The 21,100-nt window shown below is 38.5% G+C and overlaps 1 protein-coding gene across 4 annotated transcripts in view; it reads left to right on the top strand.

Annotated features, from left to right (window-relative positions):
• The window catches only part of cntln (centlein, centrosomal protein), a 158,457-nt gene that overhangs the window by 16,211 nt on the left and 121,146 nt on the right, over positions 1-21,100 (top strand). For all 4 annotated transcript variants that reach the window (XM_059554073.1, XM_059554072.1, XM_059554074.1 and 1 more), the window contains exon 10: positions 12,067-12,162. In XM_059554073.1, the coding sequence (XP_059410056.1) occupies positions 12,067-12,162 (96 nt within the window). The remainder of the gene's footprint in view (positions 1-12,066; positions 12,163-21,100) is intronic.

Here is a 21,100-nt window from a genome sequence, read left to right as displayed (position 1 = left end):
AACGGACACAATTTTTTTCGCACCGCACTCGTTCGGACCCGGTTCGTAGCCAATCGCATGCGGTCTGCGAATGTCCATAGGAAATGAATGACTTCCGGTTGTTTCGTAGCCATATCGGAGCTGATTTCAACTGCCAGTGTGAAGGCGGCGTAAGGCTAATAAATGTATTTCATGATCTGGATCATTGTTTAATACAAAACCACACATAATGTTTCTACTGTATCTCTGTCAATCACTCTGATATTTAGTTAAAATGAGTACTGTCTGTCACTGTCTTTAATCAGTTCTGTGAATGACTGTATGGTCATTCTTTATAAAGTAGCAACAGTGTCATTTGTAAAGTACAGTACTGTGCAAAAGTCTTAGGCACATTAGTATTTTCACCCCAAAAAGGGTTTTAAGCCAGTTATTTATATATTTTGCTGTAGTGAGTCACTAGGAAATATCAGTTTACATTTCCAAACATTCATTTAGCCATTAATTTTAATAATATTCTAGTGATATTTTTTAATGCACAAGCAGTCTGACAACAGCCGGTGCTTCACATAGAGATCTGATCTCACCATCATCAGATCTGTCTGTTATTACATGAAGAAACAGATGAAACCGAGAAAACTAAATTCATGTCTTCAAGACATTTTAAGACACCTGCCTCCAAAGCTACAGTACTGTGAGAAGGTTTAGGAACTTGTGTAAATATGCTGTAAAGTAAGGATGCTTTAAAAAATATTAGGGGTGCTCCGATCACGATCGGCCGTTGTTAACTGAGAAGATGCGCAAATAAACGCTGAAAATTAACGTGGATTTGCGCATCTTCTCAGTTAACAACGGCTCTGTGTAGTAACCGCTGCTCTATGTGAAATCACGCACCTGAGGGAATTTACCGCTGATTAGAGAACCGGCTTTACTGACGAGATGCGCATTAACGATCGGCCGATCGTGATCGGAGCACCCCTAAAAAATATTGTCATAAATGGATTTTATTTATCAATTAACTTCTATTAACAAAGTCAAATCAATAATTGGTGTCACCAACCTTTGCAACAGCTTTTTTCCAGGTTCACTTGCACATTGCTTTTCAGGTAGACTTGCAGAAAGGTTTCTTCAAGCGTCTTGGAGATACTACCACAGTTCTTCTGGATTTAGTTTCATCATCTCAATTTCATCTGTTTCTTCATGTAATCACAGACAGATTTGATGATGGTGAGATCAGATCTCCATGTGGAGCACTGGCTGTTGTCAGACTGCTTGTGCATTCAAAAATCTCACTAGATTATTATAAAAATTAATGGCAAAATGAATGTTTGGAAATGTAAACTGATATTTTCTACTGACACACTACAGCAATATATATAAATAACTGGCTGAACACCATTCTTTGGGGTGAAAATACTAACGTGCCTAAGACTTTTGCACAGTAGTGTATGTATAAAGTATGTATAATTAAATTAAGTATATTTAAATAAGTGTAATAAAAGTGTGTTAAGGGCTAGATTTTCGCTGGAGAAAACAGCTGTAGTGTGATGAGCGGTGAACGGAGAGAAAACTTTACAGTAGATGGGAAACCGATTGCTCCCCTGTTACATTTTGTAAACTGTATTTATGACAAAGAACTGCACAGATACAGATATTCTAACAATCTACTGATAAAAACACCTCGTGTCCTCTTTCTGTTTGAGTCTGCTCGTGCTGCTCCGCCGCGGTCTGCGGATTGAAGAGCGCGCTGAAAGACGGGGAGGAGACAGGTCTGCCTCGTTTTCATATGAAATTTAAGGGGACTGACTCTGAGGCGATCGCAAATTTGTGTACAGTTTATGGAGCTAAATGCTATAGCCCCACTAAAAAAGCCTAGCGACGCCCATGCTTCTTTTTTACATTTCGGAGAACCAGGACAAATATTTAAATCAATCGCTCAGACATTTTAGAGGCACCGAAATCTGCGTTCTGATTCGTTTCAGTCCATATTGGCACCAGGTTTTGGTACCCAACCCTAATACTTTATCTTCTTTGTAGAAAATGGCCTAATGTGGAAATCATGTCGTATGGTAGCAGTCATGTAGATTGTGTTGAAAACGTAGCTTGAGGGGATCAAATAGTTCAGTTAGTAAGTACAACCATTGCAAGGTTTCTACAGTAGGTCCGTCTCAAATCTGAGATGTTGTAGGTGTAGCCAGATGTGTTCTGTGCATTTGTACATGTGTGCATCACAGTAAGTCGGCACATCACTTGGTTTTGGGTATGCACAATAATCCATGCATGCTTTATGCAGCGTTCCGATGTATTGCTTTGAATATGAAATTGTGTTTACTGAACACATGTAGCAGCTGCCTTGCTGTTTTGTTTCTTAACAGTTTTACCTACAGACATCAAAGTGATCTGATCAGTAATCCCAAGGTATAACACAGTCAAGAGTGCTTTCCGTTTCCCCACTATAATTGCACTGACTGGGATGTAATCTAGTGTAATCTGAAATTCTGTATCAGCTTCTTCCTGAACACCTGTTAAATTCTAATGCACTGGTTGTTTGAGCTTTATTTTAAATTTAAATGTTAGGAATGATCAAAGTGCTGATCAGCAGAGGGAGCTGAGTGAGACCAGACTCCATTTGTATAAGGGAGGAGTGATGGAGGAAGGAAACTCCAAAAGGAACAAAAAAGAATCCCATTGTGTGGCTAGTTGGGACAAAAGAATTGCTCAAAGGCCAGTGCAGACTGGAATCATGTTTTATATGATAGTATTTTCTTTCTCAGCTTGTGGAAAAGCTGCTTGTGATGTCCTTTCTCGTCACCACCTGCTTTTGGTGGTTATCAGTTTATTACAAAGGTACTAAACAGATTTCAGTTTCACCATTTCAATAGGTTTGAAATGTAACATCATATCAACTAATGAAATTCGTCTTTTTAAATGTACATTTGAGTTAAATCCGTAAAACTTAAAATGTTGCTACAATATTTTCACAGTAAATTCTGGCAACCATAGCTGCCGGGATTTTTTTTTCCAACCGTAAATATAACACAATTTTTTTTTTTAGACAGTGTAGAACATGGGCCATATTTACTTATTAACTATTGGTTGGTCTATTGGTTGTGATCTGAGCTTTGACTGGGCTGAACTTTTCTGCTTTCCATTGTTCTTTGGAAATAAATACCTCAGAATTAATTATTTTTTTTTTTTTTTTATATTTGCTTTTTTCTTACCATTTCTTCCGGCAGTCTGTCTCTGCAGTGACAGGACCCAGGTTGTCACTATGCTGTATGTGTCATTCTCTGTATGTGCTCACATCTCAAGTAATTGTTTGTTGCTCCTCTAGGATCTACATCTGGCAAATTGATTTAATGGTGTGGATTGATTGGAAATGCAGATTTTTATTAAACTGTTTCAAGTGAATTTATTGATTAATCCCAGAATTAATTAATGCAGTTTTTTTTTTCTGTGTTTAGCCAGATTTTTTTTGACAGCCAAAGACATTAAGGGACCACTTAATCAGTTTTATCACCTATAGAAGTATTTATTTAATAGGTGGAATGTTATGGATTTAATTAAACTTTGTAGTAGCGAGAAAACCTCCCAAGTGATGAAATTTCAATGTCTCTCTCCCCATTTCTCCCTATTCCATAGCCCAGACGCTCCTCTCAACATCTGCTCGTGCGTGTTATTAGTGTTAGTGAAAGCCGAGCTGTCAGATGTATAATTGAAGTGTCCGCTCCCTGCACACATGGCTTGTTATGTGGGGTCATGTTTAGATGAGTAGATGTGTTTCTTTTGATCACTATCTGACGCTCAAACCCTGAGCTTCAGCATACTGAGAGGCTGCCGATGTGTTTGGCTTTAAATCTTTAGGAGGCAGTGCTTCCCTCACTGTGGGCTGCCTCACCAGTTTGTTTCACTCAGCTTGTTTAGATAACCTTAGCCCGATGATGTCTCATCAGACCTATTGAACTTCCACAGCAAGTGCTTCCTAAACTTTTAAGAGGCCACTCATTGTGTCTTTTAACAGTTGTTCAGCATCTCCTCCTGCTGCTGGTTTAGCATGTAATGACCAAATGCAAATGAACACTTTCACTTTGCTTATCAGAAAATGTTTAAATTAGATTTGCAATATAAACCGTTATTAGTGGTGCTTATTTTAATTATTGAGCCCATACGTTTGAACAGAGAGTACATATACATATACAACAATATGAATCTGAAATCATCTGAACAATTATCTGTTTTTGTTAGTAAGGTAGGCTATTGTATTATGTGGGAGCCCTTTTCCACATTTTACCTTGTCCTAACCAGCCACGACATGACCCTGCGATGCGATAAATGGTACTTTTTTCCACATTAATCAGACTGTATCGTGATCAGCTAACAGCTGACCAGCCGACAGCTCAGGTACTCTGTGTGTTTTGTATGATGTTAAAATAGTTTAATTTGATTTGGCGGGTTGTCCTTTTATTAAAACTTGACTGTCTATGCAATAAAAAGGCAGGATTTAACTAGAGAAAAGAGTAAATTCACTGTAGTGTTCCCTTTGTCTAAAAACACCTATAATGCACTGGGCATGTTGCCAAATGTCTGTGGGTGGGGATACAAAAACAGATAATTGGACAATGATCTGCAGTTTTAATAAAAGCAGAAAATTTAGAAAATAACTGTGAACTCTATGTAAACAAATGTACTCCTATATAAGTCATTGATTATCTTATCACAGTGTGACTGGTTAGGTTATGTTGTTATGCAAAAAAATTATAAAATAACAAAATAAATGAAATAAAAGGAAACCGACAACGAGAGTGCAGGTAAAGTTTAAGATAAAGTAAAAAAAAAAAAAAAAAAAAGTACATTATGAAATCTAAAGTAACACTGTGACAATTCAAGATACAAAGTAGAAAGAATGAGAAATTACTTTTTTTCTCAATTCTTCAAATTAATCCAGCCACATTTTGTTGCATGCTGGTAAGTTTGTTTAGCATGTTTTCTACTGTAATGATATGAACTCTTGTGCTCAAGTGCTTTCATCAGATGAGCAGTGTGTGTACTGAGGCTCATTAATAAACCCCAGCCATGTGTTAAAGGCTCAGCCGGTCGCTTATTCACTCACATGCAGTCCCTGTCCATCTGCAGGGGTTCTGATCACCAGTTAAAAATTCACAGGCTTGCTCACCCTGACCCGAGAGCCACTCACGTCTATATTCATACAAATACACAGCCATGCAGAGATGCCTCTGTGTTTACACCACCATCACATGCTAATGCAGGGAACAGTTTGCTACATACACACATTACCGCAGCTCTGGCCCAGAGTAAAGCACTCCTCTACTGGCTTCATAAAGTCAAGGGCCTGATTATAGTTGTTTTGTAATTAACTGTGATCAGATCTGTTTTGTGGCAGAAATGGTACATGTGTACAACAGTCTAATTCAGATGCAAGTTGCAGCTTTGCCAGCTTATCGGTCACGGGCCTTAGGGAGCGCAATCACGAGCCCCCTCCATATGTTCCCTTTGCTTCTACACTGAGACTACCAATGCCAGCAAAACTCCCAGAACAACCTAATCGTGTTCTGTAATTACAACACGCTGTTTTTCCCCTCTCTCTCTTTTTCTCGCACATACACGCTCACGCTCTTTCACACGCTTCCTTTCTCTCACACTTTTAATCTCCTTCTTCACCCCTCATCTTTCCTGCTGGCTAGAAATGAGGGGAAAAGACTCAAACACTCCCTCATCAGATCATTTGTAAATTGCTTTACGCGGCTGATGCCGAACTCTGTTGGTTTTCGACTGCTTGAAATTATAAATAATTGTAACGGATGCGCCAATGTGGCCGGAATCCAACAAATGAGGCCCCAGATAATTTGGCCCACCCTTTTGGCAGGCCAATTTAATAAAATGTGAACAAAATCTACCTGCTAATAATTTATCATCCCCTCTACCAATTGGTTAAACTTAATTACCCTGGCAGTTAACAAGGTCACGCCCAGATGCCAAGCCCGGCTGTAGTTTTTATAATGCAATCAGGAACCCAAAGGTGATGACAGCGCTGTTGTTTTTTTCATTATCTTGCTCTCAGAGAAAACACAGGTGCCAAGGCCTACTTGTCTGCTGGCGGTAATTACCAGTCATCATAGCCTTCAAACTTGGTGCTGCAAACATGTCAGACACGGCTGAACTTCACACACTTTCTTAGAGTTGTCTCTCTGCGAAGAAGGGGAAAGATTATGTAACATCTGTTTTCATCCTGTCCAAGAAGGCGGCATCGAGTCTTGTGTTTACTGGATATAGGCTTGCAATAGATTCACTTTGACTTGTCATGTCATATTATTTTGCTAAAAGTTGAATTGGTAATATTGTAATGTCTCTTTCACGGCTGTGAAACAGATCCACCATTGTACATGCAGTGCAGCACATGAACTGCGGCCATCAATCGAGTAACCAGTCACTCACACATGTGGCTACATTTTAAGGCCTAATAATAAATTTAGAGCAGATACATTTTCACTGCATGTTGTGTTGTAATTGCTTCAATTTGCATGCACACTAAATTCTAGAACTCAGGAAACAGAAAAGAATGTGTAAGCTCATAGGGTGCTGCATTGATTAGGTATTTTTGTAGGCCAACTCAATTTCCCTTGACAAAAAACAATATGATTTTTCTATTGACTTTTTATTGGATTTATTGTAGAAAATAAGCTCTAAACTTATGATTCTTGTACGTTTGGTTTACTGTGATAATCTTCACAAAAGAGCATAAGTTTTATGAATATAATGAATTTGTCTAAATACAATCACCAGAAGATAAAAGCTAAATGTAGATTATAACAAAAATAAATCACGGTCGAGTAACTTCAGCTTCACCACAGCACAGCACAGCACACAACACCACTTGTACAGCTCTCTCTTCTACCCTCAATACCACTACTGAGGTGAGACCCTTGAGCAAGGCACCATAGCAAAAAAAGACTGCACTGTTCACTGTGTGTTCACTACTCCTTGCTGTTTTTGTGCACTTGGATGGGTGAAATGCAGAGCACAAATTCCGAGTATGGGACACCATACTTAGCCACACATCATGTCACTTTGTAATGAGATTGAAAATGAGCCTCACGTTCTTGTTATTCCTGTCCAAGTGACGAAATTCATTTGGAATTATTCTTTATTTTATGCTTTTACATAAAACAGAGCTTTTTAGACAAAACAGACAAACCAGTCCCATTTGCTAGTATGCACCTTTCACCTTGATATAAAATATCAAAATATGACATGTCATTTTGTGAAGGGAGACTGATTAGGCTGAGATGCCCAATACATTGAAATGCTTTATTTCATGCACATTACAACAATGAGTAGGCATAATGTTTAATTCAGCTTGCCTTGTCAGGAGCTTTGACCGATACACCACCAATCAAATGTCTGGAATTAAAAAAAAATAAATAAAAAAACTCACAAAGGCTGCATTTATTTGTTTAAAATTTTTGTAAAACAGTATTATCAATGTGAAATATTTTTGTTTAATTTTTTCAGTCTCGTGATCATTCAAAAATAATTCAAATATGCTTATTTGTGGATCTTAATATTCTTGCTTAATAAAAGCTATAATTTTTGTTTCTTTTTTTTTTCTTTTTTTTTAAACTTTAGATTATGTGTGTGTGTGTGTGTCCTTGTGTATATGCAATGCATAAGCATTCACCTGCAACTGAATACTTTAGACCATTTAGGCAGCAGTTTGGGTGAGTTTATCAGCTCTTTGAGTGATTTACTCAGTCTCTTAGCAAAAATAATATGGCACCATTACGTAGAGTCTGTTTGTATATATTGGTTTGTACCACATGGCACTCTAGGACATTTACCTTTTGGTATACTGTATGCTACTCTAGTGTTGCCTTTGCAGTGTGTTTTTGGTCTTTGCCTTGATGGAAGATTAATTGTCCCAGTGCTCCTGCTGATTGCAGCTTAATTAACTCCCGAGTTTTTCTGTAGTTAGTGCTGTCTATTTTGTATATATTTGTTTATTTATTTTTATGCTCCTTGCCATAGTGAAACATCCCCAAAGCATAATGCTGCTACCACCCTGATTCCTTATGTTCTGGGGAACATATTGTTCAATACTGTAACCTTATGAGCCCAATTCCTGCTCTTCTTTGCCATAAGAATTACATAAGAATAAGAATTGCATTAAGAATAATATTTGTATTCATATTAATAATAGTAATGATAATAGTTATTATTAATACTATCAAGAAAAAAAAAATTTAAATTACAACTGTACGAAATAAAACTTAATTTTAAAATAAAATGTTATTTCAGTGGACAAAGCTTCTCTTTTGTTGATAACAATTTTCTAGGTGCTTCTCAATACAAGTTTAGGAAGATAGTTTGCACATGTTGCGTTGCTAAATGAACATCATAAGTGACCAAAACTCAGAGCAGATGCAGACATAAATTCTTGTGGAGTAAAATTTATGGCTCTGAGACACTGAAAACCTGGCTCATGAGCTGTTAATTTGTAAAAGAACACATTGCTGTGCTTAACTCTGAAACACACAGCACATATATTATTTATTTAAATTGTAAAATTTGCCACACAAAAAAAGACCGTTTAAAATAGTATTTGTATGTTGGGTGCAACTGTAATGCCTAAAATTGTTGCCTAAGTAGACAGTTCAAACTAAAACGTATATTATAATGTGCTATAGACAGAGTGATATAGTTTCATATTAAAAAGCTGACCCTGTAAAATAGTGCTGGGCGGTATACCGGTTCATACCGAAAATTTGTGTATATTTTCGTTACGATGTTAATTTTTTATATACCGCCATACCGATGTATTTAATTACTCAACGTTCGGAACGAACGTTATGCTGCGCCGCGGCCGTGCGACACTGTTTCAGATGGACCCTTTACAATGTTGCACTTCTAAGCAGCATTTGCGAGGCGTGGTGAGGGTAAACACAGCAGTGCTCTGGTGTTACGTTATAATGCCTGTTTCACACATACTCCGTCTGCAGCTTTTACGCACCCATGTTAACGGATTCCAGCGTTCACACTGCACGAGTTTGTGGTCCGTCAGTGCGTTCCAGGAGCGGTGCATCTGTAGCAGTACAGCGATCGTTTATGTACCTAGTCTATTTTTGCTGTGCTGCAGGCGCTGAATTAAAGTGAAAGCGCATTGTTCGCAAGAAAAATGAACATGGATTGACACGGAAATGCAGTCATTTCACAATAAATGTATGTCTGGGGTGTTTTAATTTTAAATATTTTAACAAGCAGGCTAATTATTGTGTTTAAATGTTTTGCCGCTTGCTTGAGCGGCTTATTATACAAACCTAGAAGTAAAATGCATAATGCGTTGTTTAGATTTATTGAGTTTAAACTAATGTCTGTAACTATGAAAGATTGTTACTGTTCTGTGATAAAGACTCACAATGCTGAAAAAAATTTGATATAAATTTTTGTTCAAACCGCCCAGCACTACTGTAAAACATTATCTTCCACCCCTTAACAGTATTTTCCAGGGTTCTTGCCATCTTAATGAAAGTTTAAGCATACTGAACACGGCCTTTCAGGCAGCTTTTTTTCTTTTTTCTTTTTTTTAAGTATCATGTCATAGTGTGTCTCTCCATCCCGTGGATTCGTGCATGAGAGGAACCTACTGTAGACACACAGAACTTCTTATCAATGTGAGCATAATAAGTGATGATATTACACTGAATATTTTTGGAAGATAACTAAGCACCATGAATTGCATAGCTGGGGGCAGATTTTTTTATAATATGAGTTTGGTTGTGTAGCCGACACTAACAACAGAAAATCTTTGTTTTTGTACAGTTAACACTAGGGCTGCACTATGTGTCGTTTTAAGCATCGATATAGCGATGTACGAATCCACGATAGTCACATCGCAGGATGTGCGATGTAGGCTGTCGTAGTTGATCCGTTATTCATTAACTGTACGGGCCAGCTGCTCCCCGGCCCTTGATGAATGTGATTCGCGGAAAGCGCGTGAGAGAGAGAGAGAGAGAGAGAGACAGAGGGAGAGAGAAAGAGAGAGAGAGCGAGCGAGCGAGCCCCGGCCGCAAGCTCACCGTCTTCAAACAACACGAGCGCTGTCTTGCTCTCACTCCCTCGCGCATATTAATCAATTGACACGATGGTGTCGATGTTTAAATAATTTAAAATGAGAATGTAAGTGTGCTCACCCTATTTTTGTTTGTCAGAAAAAATTAGATTAGAATTCATATCGCAATATATATCGCAGAAAAATAAAATATCGCAATGTCATTTTTTCCCAATATCGTGCAGCCCTAGTTAACACTGAAATACTTATCCTCATACATATCCTATCTTCATACTTCTAGTGCTCATGATAATGCTAAAAGACTATTTACTCTTCTTTTGACATGGTTATGTAATGTCTTGTTCCCTGGAAAGTGCTTAATAAAATACTTTACTCAAAAATGACCAAACCTATGAATCATGAAAGCAAATTCTAACAGTATAAAGTGTGAAATATCCAGTCCTCATTTGTTGTAATGCAATGGAAAAGATTGAGCCTTCAAAAATGTCTCGCTTTGGAGCTATTTGGAACAACATTGGGTCGAGTAAATGATAACCAATTTTTTTGTGTGTTTAACTATATTGTCCATATGCATTGATGCAAACCTGTCATCTTTTGGCAAAAGTCTTTGTTTTGAATCCAGAATAGGTCATTTATGCAATTTTTATATATATATATATATATATATATATATATATATACAGTACAGCTGTGTTTAGTTTGATTTATTTATATGAAGCATAACAACAACATCAGTAATAATTTAGCAATAAAAGCAACTGTGTATGTGGTCCGAGACAACTAAAGCGGAGAGTGAATAAAAAAAAAAAGAAAAAAAGGTGTGATTATTTCCACCTACATCCTTATGGAAAGTCAACTTAAATCCACATTTAAAAGCTGATGTTTTAAAAATGTTCTTCTCAAGGCCCCATCTTTGTCAGCTTTTTCACCTCTGATGAGTTTGCATCCCTGCATATGAGAATGAATCTGTGCAGTCCAGGAAGGGGTAGGCTTTCTTTGCCACTAATTTCACGACTGTTCTCTTTGTTCTCTATATTCAGGTATTGATTGCTTCTCCTTTGTAAGCTTTAATTTCACTCTTTTGCTAATCCTTGCAGAGTTGAAGTCTTTGATGATGAGGACACCACTGTTCCCGTGTATGCTGAGAATGTTAAGTCTGGTTTTGGGACATGTGTCAGAGGAAAGTTCAGCTATGCTGTTAATGAGTTGACTTCAAGACATCAATTGGTTGATCCTTTTGGACTAAGAGCTTCAAGCAAGTGACTCTAGTTAGTTGTACTCAACGGCAGCCCAGTCAAGAGCTAATCAGCTTTTAAAGGATCTTTTTAGTTCTCTGAAGTATCAGTGTTTTTTTTCCTAGATTAAGGGGTTTTGATCTGATCCCCGAAGATCTGCTTCTCTCAAACTGTAGTGGCGGCACTTCTGCCATTTTGTAGTTTCACTCTTTCACAGTTGATCCGCCATCTGGCCTTCCTTCACTGCCCTAACCAGATTTTGCACACAACTCTCCACTGATCTTAGGTATTTTAGAGAGAGCCCACTCTTCTCTATCTTTCTCTCTCACACACACACACATTCCCTCTTTTTTCTTTCTCCCCAAAGTCTGCTTCTGTTGTCCTATCAAGTGTAACTCTGGGCCCTGATAGAGCAATTAAAGGCGCCTCCCTCCCCACCTTTGGTAATGAGGCCTGGCGCGTTTCTCACTCTATAACCCTTTAGTCTCCCCTAATGGGACATCATTATTGTCAAAGAAACAATGTAAATGGAAATGAACATGCTCATTAGGTCCCTGCACAGAGAACCCTTCAGCAGCATGCCATGTGCACTCCTCCTTGTGATTCAGCCCGTGTCCCATGTTAGGTTTTGGAGGGTGTGTAGGATGATGTTTGTGTATTTGTACGTAAAGGGCTATTGCTCATCGTTTGCTTTTGAATTAACAACTTGCTGATTGTGTTGGTGAAAAGGGGTTTTCTATTGTTTTATCGATTTCTTTTTGTCTTTGTCAGGGCACCGGGTCTCTGTCTCCAGGTGACGGCAGCAGTGATGTAGCAGACAGTCAGGAGCAAAGGATTCAGTGGCTGCAAGAATTACTTGCACTTAAGGTGATTAATACTTGCTTTATTCTGTGACTGTGGTTCTATTATCTTCTCATTGGAGATTTATGTCCTTATTTGATCATTTTGGCCACATTCTTTGGTTACTCTTTGTTTTAAGGTGTCCTTGTTACAGTGTAATTATACATTAAAGTACTGAGTAATATGTATTTACTATATGGTTAGGGTTAGGATTAGGGTTTGGCTTTGGCTTTGGCTTACTTGCATGTAATTATGCATAATTTATTGTTATTTTAATAGTAAGTACATGTAACGTGTAACAAGGACACCGTAAAAAAAGTGAGTAAAATAAAAAAAGTAAAATAAAGTGTTTACCATTCTTCTCAGAAATAGAACACAGAAGGTGTGCAATGTGTCATACAATCAAATATAATTGTTGTTTTGATTTTTTAAATAAAAAATAAATAATAATAAAAAAGTATATGTTAAATAAATAGGCACTAAAAGAAAAATAATAATAATAAATATACCAGTATGCAAATTTCAAGACAAATTTCATGATTCCAAAACATAAAAAAAATTTAAAAAGTGAGTGACGTGCACACACACAGCAGTGAGTAGTGAACACACACATGCAGTGAACATGCACCCGGAGCAGTGGGTAGCCATTTTTGCTCCAGCGCCTGGGGAGCAGTTTTGCGATCGGTGCCTTGCTCAAGGGTCTCAACTCAGTCATGGTATAGATCGGGGAAGAGAGCACTGGTCATTCCCTCCTACGACCTTTGGGTTGCAAGTCTGTCTCTCTAACCATAAGGCCACCACTGCCCCTAACATGGTAGCACTTTAGTTTAGGAAGCAGTCTTCAATATTAATCCAACCCAATACCTAAACTTAACAACTACTTTAGTTTGAGGCAGAAGTCGTAGTTAATAGTTAATAGTGTGACCTAAAGCAAAAATAAAATGGCCACAAAGTAATTTTAGTTTTACATAATGATATTTGGAAATAAAATATAAAACACTGACCTGTAATGCTGTGAAACAGTTTTAAATATTACCATTTAACAAATTAAAACAAATGAAAAATATATGAAATATAATTAAAAAGATCATTCTAAATGCAAAACCATAGTAGTCTGATACACCGGCTCCCCTTTGGATATGAGTGTGTATTTGCATATGCGTGTGTCTGACTGGTAAAGTTTCAGCATGAAGGAGCTCATAGCAGGTAGAGTCAGATGTTGTCCTCTGACCGCTGCCCTCTAACTGACCTCCATCCTTCATTATCCACACGCACACACATTGACTGTCTGCAGAGGCAATCAGGCAGCGGGAGAGAAGACTGCTGAAGAACTCAAGCTCTTCACTAAACCAATCATCCATGTCTCTCTTTTCAACATTTCAAGCCTCCCTCTCTTACCCTGCACTCTTCTCTGCTCCCATCTTCGCCGTTCCTGCATTTCCTTCCTTTTAAATCTGGAGAAAACTAATCTTGTCTGTGTTTTTGTCTGTCAGATGCTTCAGTTTGTGAGGCTCAGTGACAGTCAATGGTTCCTGCGGTGTGGAGTACTCATCCTCCAGTTCGTATTGATTCTGATGCCCAGGTGGATGCGTGCCGGGTACTTTAAACCCCCCCCCCTTATGATGTGATGTCACTCAGATACAAACGTTGGTCACTCAATCTGAACAGGCCTTCATTAGTGCTCTGCTTTGTTTCACTTCTCTGTTTCATATTCTCTGTCTTTCTGGTTTGAAGGCTGAGTGTCCTCTTGTGAATTTCTGAGCAGTAAATCCATACTTGTCACATTGGCAACCAGTCTGGGGCTGGCTTGTTCTCTTTGTCCTTGTTAATAATAACAGGGTTTAGGGCCCTGCATTTCCCGCCCAGCAGGGCTGCCGTGTCATAGCAGCGGTAAACAAGCTTTCCTCCCTTTTAGAAAGCCTTTCGACAAGTCTCCTGGCCCTGGCCACTCAAGCTGAAAGGTGCACTTGCTGTCTCTGCCAGAGTTCGTCTTGGCTAAGGTCAGAATAATAGAGGGCCTTCTTGTCAGGAAAATCTATATGTTCACCCCTGAAAAGTCCCATGTAATCTTTGGCGGAGATCCCCCCTCCTTCTTTTTTTCTTCAAATAGCTGTGAAGCAAAGACTAATATTTACGGGCATTTGGGGAACGACCCGGCTCACTGAGGCGTTCCTCCTGCTGTGGGGTTTAAGTGGGGGGAAAAGTCAGCCTTTTCCTATTGGCTGACAGGCGAAATGTCAGGCCACAATGATGCTACAGGTGCCAGGTTGGCGTGGAAACGCTTGTCAGAGCATTGTTCCCAGAGAAGTACTCAAAGAACATATCCCAAAAAGAAAAACACTCTCTTTGATATAGGGCTGTCACTTTTATTTGCACAATCGATCGGACCAACCAAAAAAAGTTTCGAAAATGAAAATAGGGAATAGATTTTAACCAAATATGTACAGTATTAATTTTAAAACAATTAACAAATATAGATGTAACAAAACTCACAAACAAGCAGAAAAGAAAATAAAGAATTCCGAAAGTGCAGTATGCGTTGTGAAAGCTAGACAGAAAATACCAGCAATTTTATGCGCCTATAAGACCCAGTGACGTCGAAAGCGACCTCTTATGCTGCGTTCACACCAAACACGAATAGAGCGTCTGCCGCGAATGATTTCAATGTTAAGTCAATGTAAAGACGCGTTTACGTGCGTCTTGAGGTTTCGCGGCGCGGTAGACGAGAATTCGCCTCATTCGCGCATCTAGTTACAGGAGATTCTGAGTTATGAAAAGGACCATTGCAAGCTGACAGCGACCGGCTTTTGTGGTGGAAAATTGGCATTAATACCCCCACCTAGCGCAGCTGTACCTGAGTGTCCCTGGGACATCAGTGCGGTCGGAGCGCGTCTTCTCAACAGCTGGACATATAGTGAATAAAAAACGCTCTGCTCTGGACCCCGGAAATGTTGATCGACTTGTTTTCCTGTCCAATAAATTTGTAAATGTGCCCTTCCCTGGTGTTCTAGTGGTTAGGATTTGGCGCTCGCCGCGGCCCGGCTTCGATTCCCGGTCAGGGAAAGCTCTAAGGGGAAGTCGTGGCCTAATGGTTAGAGAGTGGGACTCGAAGGGTTGTGAGTTCTAGTCTTGGGCCGGCGAAATTGTGGGTGGGGGGAGTGCATGTACAGTGCTCTCTCCACCCTCAATACCACGACTTAGGTGCCCTTGAGCAAGGCATCGAACCCCCAACTGCTCCCCGGTCGCCGCAGCATAAATGGCTGCCCACTGCTCCGGGTGTGTGTTCACAGTGTGTGTGTGTGTTCACTGCTCTGTGTGTGTGCACTTCGGATGGGTTAAATGCAGAGCACGAATTCTGAGTATGGGTCACCATACTTGGCTGAATGTCACGTCACTTTACTTTAATGTTTTTTTCACTTTACCTTTTGCGCATTTCATTATGCCTGCCTATTGCCGCCTAGCCTAAGTGTCGGTTATGTTCAATAAAAAAACACACATGGCCTGTTCTCAAGTCCATTTAAAGTTTCATGTTTTGAACAATTGTTTGAAAAGGATTGATCCTTATTTAAAATAATCTTGGAGATTTTTGAATTGCCTAAATCATGGCAATGATGTTTTTCTTTTGTTATGGCAGCCGTCCCCTCTGCACATATATTTTTTCGAGAATGTTGCACTCCTGTTGCTGTTTGTTATTCTGCACGAAACTTCATGCCAATAAATAAGAAATATTGCTGACTTGTGCGTTTCCAACGCTCTCTTTACGTTCGTCCATTATTTGACATTGAAAAAGGTAACGTCTTTTTTTTAGACATGGAAAATCGATTTTACAATCGATTCAATTGAACACTTGTCTTAAAAATCGGAAAAAAAAATTCACAAAAGTGACAGCCCTACTTTGATATAACTTTGCTAGTGATCTTCACAGAAATACCAATGATGTAGTGACTTTGGTCATTTCACTTAAAGTGCTTTTGAGTGTCACTAGCAAAGAGATTTCAACTTAACAGTATAAAAATGATGCTTTTTCAATCACCTGTTTCTAAAATAATAATAATAATAATAATAATAGCTTGTATGAAGGGGTTCTCTCTTTGATTTCTACAGTCAATGCTCTTGCTCACTGATCATATAGTAACGGGAGGAGCAAACAACAGACACAGTGGGAGTGGCGTCAGGCCTCGGAGAGGCTTTTATTAACAGAAAATAAAGTAAAACGGGACAAAGTGGCCAAAGGGGGAGAGTGTCCAAAACAAACAGGGGATCTGGTGTCCTCGCTGTGCTGCGGGGTTCGTGTGGGTCGGACAGTGTTCATGGAGGAAGGGTCCAGGTAAGGGAAGGAGTCCGGGAGCCGCATGCGCTCCCCTCTTTGCTATCGGGTGCGAGGGGCGGCGGCTTCTTCTAGTGGCCGCATCCTTCTCGATGGCCGTGGCGCTTGCAGGGGATAGACGGCCCGGCATCCTGGCCCAATGGCCGTGTAAACGGGTGCGGTTCTCGTCCGGATCGCGGGTCCGACGGCTCACGTCACTGGTGGCGTAGGAGTCCCCAACGCACCCTTCCTGGACCCATGAAGACACCAGAGTGCATGCACGTGGAAGAGACCTGTCTCCCGAGGAGAGGCGCGTTGGGCTTTTAAACAGCGGAGGTGATGAGGCTCCATTTACATCAGGTGTGCCCCATCACACGCCGCCAGCCTTTGCACATCCAGTGCCCCTCCTATCTCAAACACCCACTCATGTCGGGAGCCTGATGAAGGGCGGCGATTTAGGACGGGGTGCCAATGATAATCATATAAAATAAATAAATAGCCTACTGTCCAGTATACAGCACAGTTTCAAGTAACAGTCTCACGTGTGCAGAGCAGGCAGAATAGTTTCATTTTGAGTGAAAACTGGGCGGAATAGCTGGGGGTCTTAAAAGAGTGCTAAGGGAATTATACAAATTAATATATGAATTCATTATATGAATGTACCTCTGAAGGTTCTGACTGTCTTCAGAAACATTCAATGGCATACAGTTTTAATCGTTGCTTCATGTTATGCCTAAAGGAAGTGTTCTTAATCGCAATACTCCTTTGTCCACAGAGTTTATGGGAAACCGCTCTAATTCAGCTTTTCCATAAGCACCACCTGCTGTCAGAAAGTGGATTTACAGAGACTTAATATTTACATTCAGCCTCTGTGCAGTTTCGGTCTGGCCAAAAAATGGACCGAATTTGATGCCCTGCTGTAAATTTTGACCGGTTGATGAAAAACCAGCTTATGTGGATTTCACACATTTAAATGATTCAGAAGTTATCTAGAATAATTTATGGAGCGGATAAAATACATATAATAATTTATAAATCATTTTCATTTTCACATTTCTTTTCTTTATTTAAATGCTGAAATGTGAGGTTTACATTTTTATTAAACTTTTTCAAAGCTTTATTTGAACATTTACATTAGATATTTGAACATGCTATTAAACAGTAACTTAATTTAACTTTATTAAACTTACATGCTATTGTAAGTCAAGTTGTCATTTAAAATCCAAACATCATTGGTAATGTTATTGTTTTAGTGAAAAAAACAAAAAGTAATTTTATTTGTTGTTTGTTGATTTTTAAATATAAAACTTGAAGTGATTTTTGTGTCAGTACTTTTTCTCCAGCACATTTTAACAATATCTTGATAATTTTGGTCACTGTAATCGTGATAAGAATTTTTCATACCGTTACATCTCTAGATATCATTAGATACTGCACATTATATAATCATATACTGAGAGAATATTCTAATGTCTAGGTCTCTAAAAAGTGATTTTGTTATTGCAGTTTGTGTTCTGCGTGTTTGGATGATTGGTCTGGTGGCTACTAGTGATGCGCGGGTCGGGGTTTTTTTCCAACCCCCGGGTCCCGCTTTTGTGAAAATATTTGGCCCGCCCCGCAAATAAAATACAATTTCTTGACACGACCCGCCCCGCGCATCGGGACACACGGAAGTTGCTACTTATACCTTCGTATCGTAACCTTATCAAAGAACCTAATAAAATATGAAAATATCTATTCCAGATATTTATTATATGTAGGTAATTGCACTATGATGGTTCGTTCGTGAACAAATCTTTTAGGTGAATGAATTGTTCTCGTTTACGTGATCCACTGACCATAGACAGTAAAAGACTCATTTCTCGTTCAATGAAGTTCTTCCCACAGCAGCGCGTGAGCACGGCGCTATTAGCAGCGCATGCGCAGCTCGTGAACATCTCTGTGAACTGTTTCATCCTGTCAAAGAGTTACTCAAGATGTGACGGAGCATGTGACTTGTTGAATGTAGTGAAGTACGATATTCTCGTAGGTGAAAGAGTTGAATGAACTGATACATCTCGTTCGTGAATGAAACGAATGAGTACCTACAGGGTCAGTTGGCCAAGCATGTAAATCTCGATCAGCAATCCGCAGATACAAAGCGCAGTTATTGGTGCACATACGCTTGTTTTCATATTTGGAATACAGAACATAACTCAGCAATTTACAATTTAGACTATTTATTTAATGCGATCATGCACACACTTTAATAAAGCCAAATCAGTTTTTGTCACAAGTAAATACGTTCGTTGACTTAAGACATTGCACATAAGACACTCTTTTTCGCTGCTGGTGTATTTGTGTAATATGAAGAAATGGTCACTGAACGAATCAGTGAATGAATCATTTTGGCGAACGAGCTGAAAATCAACGAATCTCTGGAAAGAATCAAATTTCCACCACTAAATTCCATGCAATATAAATGGATTTTTAACATTTTTTGTTTTAAGTGACCCGCCCAAACCCGCCCGACAATAAAGTGCCAATTTCTTAACCCGCCCCAACCCGACCCGCGGGTTATGAGACGACCCGCGCATCACTAGTGGCTACATCTTCCACTGGTGAGGAATGTTCCTTGTATTTGCTGCTGGGAGAATGACCTTGTTGTGAGGTTGAGAGCGGAAATATGGTTTTGTCTGTATTTGTTTTTACATCACAAGCTGGAGACTTGGAACAGTATGTGTATGATGAGAGCATACTTTTATTAAAAGCATACCCTTTCTGATGTGGAAGAGATTGCAATATGACACTTTTCCATTCCACTGTTTTGATTGGCTGTTGACATCAGAAAGGGTAACAAAGGATGGCTTACCCTTTTTTTCTCCATATGGAACTTATTTGCATAATCTTAAGTGCACCCTTAGAACAGTGCATTTTGACCGGTTTTCTTTCCAAAACCCTTTTAAAACAGTCTAGGCATTATGTGAAATGCATAAGTCCAAAAATGAGATGATGGTTGAATGGTCACCCAAGCATTTGTGTATATTTTCAAAACGAATCTTCCCTGAATTGTTGTAAGACAAGCTGAAGTCAGTAAGCATAGACTACTATCTGAATGAGCTTGTAGTGGTTGTGCTGCAGTTTTATCTGCAGTTTATGGAATAAAAGTATGCATGTGAAGAGTTATCTTGTACTGTGGCCTTTGTTTAAGCCTGTGGGTCAGGTAAGGTCTATTCATGCCAAATGCAAATGAAAAAAATAAAATAAATATCAGGGCAAGGACACTTAAAAATAGAAATATTCACATGGGATATCTGGTATGAGCATTTACATGGCAACAGTCCAGGTTTTTTTTTTTTCTCTTTTATAAGGGAAAAGTTTTTTCTCCTTGGACTGTAAAGTAAAATGGCTCACCGGTAAGATTTGTTGGGGCAGTGGGTCAGTGGTTTATTTTACACAGTCCACTGCATTAGTGGCACTTAAGCCATTTTGACAATATGTAACTGCTATATCTATTACTTTGTTTTTAGATGTGACGTTAAATTAGTTTGATCAAATTTAAGGCCAAAAATATCTTTTAAGTATATCAAAATTCAGATTTATAATTTCAAGAGGTCTTAAATTTGAGAATAGAAAAACAGTGATTTAATTAAATACATTTGAGTGCTGCACATTCAGAATCGAAATGTGCCACTATTGCATGTTCTACAAGCTTTGCAAACAAAAATAAAATTATATATATATACATTATATATATATATATATATATATACACATATGCATGTATGTGTGTATATATATATATATATATATATATATATATATATATATATAGATATATATATAGATATTTGTATGTGTATATATGTATGTATGTGTGTATGTGTATATATATATATATATATATATATATATATTTATATATATATATATGTGTGTGTGTATATATATGTGTGTGTGTGTGTGTGTTTGTGTGTGTGTATATATATATATATATATATATATATTAGGGGTGTAACGGTACGCAAAAATCACGGTTCGGTACATACCTCGGTTTTAAAGTCACGGTTCGGTTCATTTTCAGTACAGTAGGGGAAAGAAATGCAAACATTAAACTGCAGGTTATTTATTACTATAAACTTTTTTAAACAATTTGTTTACACTTTATTTTAAATACTTTTTAATAAAATATAGCTCCCCATCTGAGAGGGTTTTTAGTGGCAGTGGGAACATAGTTTCATGCCACAGAGTTTCTCTTAAACCAGAGACAGTAGACAGTCATTTGTTCTTAGCTAAAATCTTTGTAAAAAAAAAAAAATATATGTATGTTATTTTATATTTATATATGTGTGTGTGTGTGTGTGTATATGTGTGTGTATATGTGTGTGTGTGTATATATGTGTGTGTGTGTGTGTGTGTGTGTGTGTATATATATGTATGTATGTACAACCCGAATTCCGGAAAAGTTGGGACGTTTTTAAAATTTTAATAAAATGAAAACTAAAGGAATTTCAAATCACATAAGCCAATATTTTATTCACAATAGAACATAGATAACGTAGCAAATGTTTAAACTGAGAAATTTTACACTTTTATCCACTTAATTAGCTCATTTAAAATTTAATGCCTGCTACAGGTCTCAAAAAAGTTGGCACGGGGGCAACAAATGGCTAAAAAAGC

Source organism: Carassius carassius, chromosome 7 (assembly GCF_963082965.1).
Source record: "Carassius carassius chromosome 7, fCarCar2.1, whole genome shotgun sequence".
In the NCBI taxonomy this organism is placed as follows: Eukaryota; Metazoa; Chordata; class Actinopteri; order Cypriniformes; family Cyprinidae; genus Carassius; species Carassius carassius.
This window is presented reverse-complemented; position numbering and strand designations above follow the sequence as displayed.